General features: G+C 42.1%; 2 protein-coding genes across 19 annotated transcripts in view; both read right to left on the bottom strand.

Moving 5' to 3' along the window:
- nrcama (neuronal cell adhesion molecule a) overlaps positions 1-7,995 on the bottom strand; it is a 1,100,153-nt gene that overhangs the window by 229,217 nt on the left and 862,941 nt on the right. The window lies entirely within an intron of this gene.
- LOC116673004 (SLIT-ROBO Rho GTPase-activating protein 1) overlaps positions 1-7,995 on the bottom strand; it is a 35,739-nt gene that overhangs the window by 8,216 nt on the left and 19,528 nt on the right. For 2 of the 4 annotated variants that reach the window (XM_032505076.1, XM_032505077.1), the window contains exons 10-17: positions 6,145-6,342; positions 4,960-5,044; positions 4,825-4,852; positions 4,677-4,710; positions 3,139-3,199; positions 2,395-2,472; positions 2,175-2,309; positions 1,040-1,145 (exon numbers count right to left, since the gene is read on the bottom strand). In XM_032505076.1, coding sequence (XP_032360967.1) covers positions 1,040-1,145; positions 2,175-2,309; positions 2,395-2,472; positions 3,139-3,199; positions 4,677-4,710; positions 4,825-4,852; positions 4,960-5,044; positions 6,145-6,342 — 725 coding nt within the window. Of the gene's footprint in view, positions 1-1,039; positions 1,146-2,174; positions 2,310-2,394; positions 2,473-3,138; positions 3,200-4,676; positions 4,853-4,959; positions 5,045-6,144; positions 6,343-7,995 lie in introns of all 4 variants that reach the window. The other 2 variants (XM_032505078.1, XM_032505074.1) reach the window with 1 other exon arrangement.

Genomic DNA, 7,995 nt, shown 5'->3' with positions numbered 1-7,995 from the left:
GGGGGGGGGGGGGGGGGCAAAATGGTACGAGAGCGCAGAGACGTTTGGGAACGATTTTCTTCTCTTGTTTTCATTTTTATTCTTACAACAACACACAAAACATGTAAAGCAACACAAACACCGACCCGCCTTCTGTCATCACCCCCCACCCAGACAAAAATCAAGAAAAGATGACACAGCAACTACAACATCCCAACACACCATAAACCAAATAAACATGTGTATAAATGACAACACCATGAGCCCGTCATACACATCTCTCCCCAGCACAAAGCTTTCCCACTAGAAAGTTCACATACGTTCCCCATTTTCTAATATAGACTTCCAATCTGGCAATGGGAACGATTTTTATTAAAATAAACATTTTTTTTAAATTAAGTAAGTTTTAGGGGTGTGCATAATGAAATCGAATCATATTTGAATCGCAATTCAAGTTCTACAGATTCAAAATCAGTTCATAGATTTCCAAAACTGGATTTATATTTTTTATTTAATTTCTTTTATTGTATGTCTACTGCAATCACGTTAGATAGATATACACTTTATTGATTCCCAAGGGGAAATTCAAGATCCCAGTAGATTACAGACATCACACACACAACATACACATACTGTATGTGATAACTCTCTTTCCCATTCAGTCTATGACTGTTTCCTGTAATGTTGCCTCCAGCGTTCACAGGAACTGGAAGTTTAATACGGATGGTTTAATAACGCTGAAGCTGAATGCATTTCACAGTGCTGTTAACGAGCGCACCAATATGTACAAGCTGGTACATCACACCTGCACACTTCACACTCGGCTCTCCATCCCTTGCTGCTCTCTTATTCTATATTTATTTGAGAGGCTGCAGAGCTGCTGTTCCATCATCTCTACAAGTGTGCCCTTCTATCGCCCTTCACTTCGAGAGAGGTTTGTAGCCTCTTCCCCTCATCCTCAGCTTTAAACCCATGTGCGATGAGGGGAACAATTCTGGGAAAATGGAAAGAAATTACCATTAACCGTAAAGGTCTGGTTTTTGTGTGAGTGGATACTCACTGGTTGAGAAAGGCGAACAGGTAACGCATCACCACCAGTGTCGCCCTCGGGACACCCAGCAGGATCTTACGGATGCACTGCGCCCTCTCGTACATGTTCTCGATTCCTGTGGCAAGAAACACACAGCAGAAGAGTCATCGAGACGAGTCTAAAACATGACGACACATCATGAAAAAACATCAGCCGGCTCCATAGTATCTCTGCTGAGTAAGGGGGATGAGTTCCACAAAGACATAGACACACTAAAGAAAAACAAAGCAAAGAAATGGAGAGGAAAGTGAGTATGTGGGCTGAAGATAGACCCACTGATCCTGATATATAAACTATAAGCTGAAATAGTTCAATATATTGGCCACGCGATTGGTCTTTGCCAGGCAAATTGGCGCAATTGAAAATATGCCAAATTAGCTACTAGCAGGTCCAGTTTGCAGTGTACTCATGGCTATACAGACATCTATCAGATGTAGTTTAGACTGCCAAACCAAATCTGTTTTTTGGTAGATCCAGGATTGATTTTTACAAAGCCGGAACAGCAAGAAACACATAAAAATTGGATTTTTTTTTTGCAAATCCGATCCAAACCCCATTTGGACTCAAATCTGATTTCAAAGTGTCTTTTGCGCCACTTGTGTTGCCGAGGGTTATGAATGTAACTTTATTTAATTAAAGTAAAACTCAGACGGTATGTAGTCCGAGCCAGTGTAAACCAAGACGCCTTTTTTGGCTCTTTCCGTTTTACATTTCACAATAAAAACCCAACTTGAATTATCTTTGAGCATTTCATTAAAGAGGAAACTCAACAAAATGCTCAACGTTACGGGGCAGCCTCTAGCTCGCCCGGTAAGAGCGTTCACCCCACGTAGGCTGAGTCCTACAGCGGCCCGGGTTTGAATCCGTAAAAAATGCTTAATGTTACTTTCAACGCGACACACAACAACGGCGTCGAGTCCAGAGTAAAGTGATGAGCAGATGCTACCAGCAGAGTGCCATGGAGACCATGGAGGAGAACAACAGTCCGTTCCACGTTGGAAAAAGTAAAAAACTTGATTGTCTTTTTCTATGATTTCTTACACCGGATCTAAAAACGTGTAATCTATTTGTTGCACATTGAAAGAAAACAGACGGCGGTACTCACGGACGCAGGAGATGAGGTCATTGAACCTCTCCTTGGGAAACAGAGGGTTCTCCAAACCCCTGAAGTAGAGCTTCAGCACGCCAGCCACAGAGTTGATGTCGTGGTTGCTCTCCTCGTCAATCAGTGGGTCGTTACCTGGACGACAAGACGAAACGAGTCAAACACATCTGTGCCCCCCTGAAGCTGTCGATCCGGGGTCCTGCAGGTTAAACCCCCTCACCTCTCTCGAAGGAGTTCTTGATGTCATTGACCTCCACCTGTGATCCCGACACCCGGAATATGCCCTGATGCTGCAGACCTGTCGGGAACAGACGGGTGTTTGTGTTTCGGTCAGTCTGTAGTGTTAGCATGAAGCTAGTCTCCCATTGCCAGACCTTCCTCCACAGCGCTGCAGGGGAGGGTCTGGCTAGTCTACCGTTTTAATAACCACATAAAATGCGATTAAATACCTGTTTCATGACAATAATGTTCAAAGTAGGACTGCACAATTAATTGCAAATGTATGGAAATTGCAATATGGACTACTGCAATATCCACATCGCAGGCGGGGCACAATGTTTATTAAAGACAGAATATGTGTCAAATCATTCTGAATTAAGTATTGTGGCGCCGCAGGGACGTCCCGGCCTAGAAATCCTATCCTATAGACTAAAAAAAAATCTTTGTTTGGTACAGATCCTCGCAAAAATCTCACCATAATCCTTTTAAATATAATATTTTGCAACAAAAATGAGCATACCTTTACAAAAATGATCATTACCTCCAAAATGGTGAATCATATCGCAATCGTAAAATCAGTCAAAATAATCACAACACGCTATACTCCTCGTATTGTGCAGCTTTAGCTCAAAGTATGACAGTAGGAAACTAACATCACTGCCTACGCCTTTTGTAATGTCAAAGGAAACTAAATCAACGACCTTTCTCATCAATAACCGCTAAGCCAGATCGCAGTGAAACTCACCATGCAGGTTGATGTAGCGGATGCAGCTCTCCACAAGCAAGGGTATGGCTTTGGTTGAATCCTATAAACACAGTCCTGGTTGGTTATTGGTGACACTTTATTCATTCTGATTCTGTCTTATGGACTCCTGGTACTGCTTCTTGTCACAGAGTCAGCCTTAGCATTAGATTCAGACAATCATTTGTTATAGACGACGAGTTATAATAATAATAATAATAATCAATGAAAACAAATAATGTTAATAGTTACACAAAAAGACAAAAAAGAAGATATTAGTCAGTCCTCTCTATGCTTTAAGACTTCCCAAAACTTGTTGGTTCCTACAGTGAATGTAAAACGTTTTAAAAAGTCTCAGTAAAACAGATGCTATGGACTATTTTTCAGCAACTGGTGTTCTAGTGAGTATTTCTCTTTTGAAGTTTAGTGGGGATTTTTCTTTATTTATCCCCAATGGGGAAATTACAATTTACTCTCTTGTTATTACACATTACACACAGGATGGAAATACACACACACACACACACACGCTCAGGTTCCTTACATGCACTAATGGAGAGAGGTCAGAGTGAGTGGGCTGTGACTGCTCAGTGGTGGTGGGGGGGGTTTGGTTCCCTTGTATTTATGTATGGTTTGCAAAAAAAGGGAACTGCTTGGTCCGTGAGATGAGAGAAGCGAAGTGTACACACTCTACCTTACGGCTAAGCATGCGCCTTTAAAACAGCATCGGAATAACGCGCCACCGACTTTAGACTAGGTCTTTCCTGGTCTGTGGCGGATTGTTTTCTGAAACTCCAAAATAGCACCAAGGAACGCTTGCACCAGAACACGCCTCTTCTATTTGCTGAACAGCCCCCGGGGGCGCATGTTCATTCCCTGATTTACCGACGTGAGTCTGTGGAGAGAAACGTCCGCTGTGCGTCGGGTGCAGAATAGGAACGATACACGCGTCGGTGTCCAAAGTCAATTACGCTGGGTGCAAGGTAGGGCCCTTTGTGTTAATTTTATATTTGCGTATTGAATGTCAAACAAATAGAAGATAATGACCTCTTCTGAAGAGTTAGTCATGTTTTTTTGTTCCTCAGTGTCCTCCTTGGCTACTAGCAACTGCGTGGAGGAGGGGCTGGGGGGGGATGGCTTGTATCATGTGGACGCGCCAAAAGTTTTGTTGTCATTACTACTGCAGAAAATATGCACTATAGTTTTAACTCCTGTCTGGCGGTCTTGCGCTCGCTTCTCTAGTTTTAAAATGAACGGGTTAAACCAAGATTTGCTTTAATCCTGTGTAAATTAGGAATTTGCAGTATTTTAAACAGTACAACACAGTAGTGTCTGCAGGCCTCTTCTCAGACTGCAGGTACAACTTCCACCTATCAGATGATCAGTCAGTTGCCTTTATTTAATTCTAACTTAACTATAAAAGTGACGAGGACATGTCCCCCCATCCGCAAAATTACGGACAATATTTTACGGCCTTGACTCTCAGCTATTGGCACAAAGACAGAGAAACAACCTGAAACCAGATGTAAGTGAGACTCTACCTGGTGCTTGCTATGGGAGTTCTTCCGCCCACGGCTGTAAAGAGCAGAAAGAGGAGAAAGAGAGAGGAGTAGCTTCCAACACTTATTATTATCATTATTATTACTAATAAACATGAAGTTAGATATGCACAGCAACATGAAATTATACCTGGTGGTCAGCAGTTCAGATTTATATCCTGTAAGAAAAAAACAAAGACAGGGAAAGATTTGAAGGCAATAAAATGCTGATTATTGTCTGTGTCACAAAATAAAAAGAGAGCAATAAGTGAGAGGTACGTCTTACCCTCTGCTAAAGCTTTCTTCAGTATGTCATGTTTGGCCTGCAGTTTGGAAATTAGATTACTTCCCTCCAGATACTCGCGGAATTTCTGAGGATTGAGAAATATAACACGAATTAAGTTTATCCTACCATCCAGTGGCAGCCGGTCAAAGCTTAAGTTGGAGTCAGCAGGCTTGATAAAATGTTATCAAATATTTAAGAAAATGAATTGGCTTTTTAATATGACTTCAAATGAAAATAAACAGTATGAAATACACACAAATTCAACATCTGCTGAGTAGCCAATCACACGGGAGGATGTCCGTGTGTCTTTTGCAATCCAAAATGATTTTTGATTTAATGTATTTTAGTCACCACTTTTAACCGCTTCACCTTGCTGTCAGACGGCCGTTTACGACGGGGAACTGGATCCGTTATCTCTGCTCTCGTCAAAGCCCCCAGACTCCTTTGACAAAAACAGTCATTTTTTCATGCAGAACACGGGAGTTGCAGCTGTACCGCTGCCTCCATCAGTTCGTTTGTGTAGTTGTGTGTTGGTGTTTAAAGGATTAGGAACAAACAAAACCAACAAACCTCCCATAAAGGCAGAGCAGCAACTCCTGTGTTCTACAAGGTCAAATTAATGTTATTGTCAAAGGAGTCTGGTGGCTTCAGTTCCCCGTCGTAAAGGGCCGTCTGACAGCAAGGCAAAGCGCTGAAAATATTCTAAATACAGCCTTCACTTAAACTGATATGGATGTTTTTAGGTGTCTAAAATGTGTTTGGCTGCTGCCGCCGTCCAGAGCAGGACATTTCGTAGCTTCTGTGTCGGTACTCCTGTCTGGTTCTCCAAACCGGGGGCGTGCCGATCTCCATCTACTGTAGCCAATACACGGACCATGGAGAAGTAGCTCATACAACCAGACTTCAAAAGACCTGCACTATCTCTAAGCATTAAGCAGAAAATGACCATTTTTATTGGACTCAACACCTCCTGTGGATCTTGTTTTTGCCGACCTCTAGTGGCTCTATAAATGCAGTCCATCACTGTTGGGGGGGAGGGGGGGTTACGGGTGCTACACTGACCTCTGTCATCAGAGGTGAAACAGGCTTGAAAGTTTAAACCACAGACGTCAGCAAACCACTGCTTTTCATCCTGCCGTCCTGTTACTCTTTGAGTGTGAACATTACGCTCTGCTGTTCTCTCACGGTGAAGTAGAAGAGCTCTGTCTCCTGCTGGTTGGCCCGTTTCTTGGCCAGACTTGGTTTGTTCAAGTAGCCGTCCGACACGCTGGACTTGACCGACTCAGAGGACGGGCTGTGGGTGAAGCTCTGGGAGACGTCGAAGTCTTCCTGCACGGTCATGTCCTGCAGTGTGGTCAGAGTCGCACCCCAGGTCTTCTTCACCTGGAGGGGGACAGAGAATGGAGAGTAGCCTGTATGTTCCTACCATCACCGGAGCCAATCACGTTGAGGCGGCATGCGAATGTGCCGGCAGGCCAGTAGCTATCAAGGGGTTAAGCCAGCCTCCGCAAAGCGTACCTCCTATGGAGCCATTTTGATGCTAATAAGCCATCACTGGATATTCATTTTGGCGCCATTTTGACAGCGAATAACTTTACATCTGGAGCGTTTAAAGACTCTGTTTGTCCGTTGTTTATTTCTAAAGACACACGACAACGTATAAAAGGCTCCGTTACCTTGTAACTGCTGCACTTTAAAACCCTGAAGTCAACATTTGTGCTCTACTGTTCCTGTATGGAAGGACGACTGAACACCTAAATAAATGCCACGACTGCACCGGGCTTCATGGATCACGAGATATGAATTATGAATTGTTTCAGGGTGGTTTTATTTTTGCAAAAAACGTTTTAATGATGCAGTGTGTGTGAGTTCAAGCACAACAGCTCTGTTTATGTAAACTTGCGCAAAGTGTGTTTGCATTTAAAGCGATGATAATAGGTGTAAAAGTGTTTTTATTTGTACGTGATGATCAGGGCGTGTTTGTGTGTACAAGCTGCTGAGACGTGCAGATGCAGCTCATTAATCCAGACTCCTTCAGCATTTTCATGCCCTTCAGGGTGAGTTACCAGCTGCCTTCTGCTCACACAACGAAAACAACAGTGATCACGCCGCAGACTGCGGCACCAAGTCGCTCTCACATGGCACAAATTCATACATCTGCTACATTATCACCCCATTAAAGAGGCATAAATTACCATAACTTCTTTTTTGGAACTGTCAGATACACATTTTAATTTGTAATCAGGGATTTATTTTTGGCCACTGTAGGATAGTCAATGTTATAAAATTCTCAACAACTATCGGACAAATTGCGAGGAAAGTTGTTGCGGACATTAAAGGACTCGAGGGGGATAAACCCAAAATGAGTTTGGGGATTTTTCATGAAACGCAGGCCTGGTTCCAGACTGTTAGCATCGTAGATATAGCGATTTAGCTATTCAAATAGATTTTTTATTTGTTTCCCTCCCACTGTTTGGCCATGGAAAAGCTGCCTTCAAATCTTCTTCAAAACATAGGGGCCAATTTATTAGATTTTTGATAGTCACCAAGGTGTTTGCTTAATACTTAAATTGTAAGGTATGATAGTAAGGTAATATTATACAATATTATAGCATCCATATGAATTCCAGGTCACAATTTATTATTATTTTTTTTTTTTTACATTTGTTTGTATTTTCTCTTTGATTTGTTTTGTACTTGTTTAACGTTATGTGTGTATCTGTTATGCTATCTTTGAAAACTCAAAACTCAATATATTTATTTAAAAAAATCAGAAGATGACTGATTGGTGAGGACTTTCCCCCCCAAACAGAAATCAGCTAACATGAACACAATGTTTAAATTAAGTGAAACGCACCAAAATCAGGTCCAACAAAGATGGTTTATAGTTCATTAAAGAGGTTCCTCTAACATAAAAGACAGAAAATAATGTAGCGCAGGGCTGCACGATATATTGTTTTTTAATCATCATCTTGATAAAAAGACATTTTGCAAAAGGCTGCGACATCGCGAAAGACACTCCGGTATTCTTTATGT

Source organism: Etheostoma spectabile, chromosome 23 (assembly GCF_008692095.1).
Source record: "Etheostoma spectabile isolate EspeVRDwgs_2016 chromosome 23, UIUC_Espe_1.0, whole genome shotgun sequence".
NCBI lineage: Eukaryota > Metazoa > Chordata > Actinopteri > Perciformes > Percidae > Etheostoma > Etheostoma spectabile.
The sequence above is the reverse complement of the archived record's forward strand: the minus strand, read 5'-3'. Positions and strand labels throughout refer to the sequence as shown.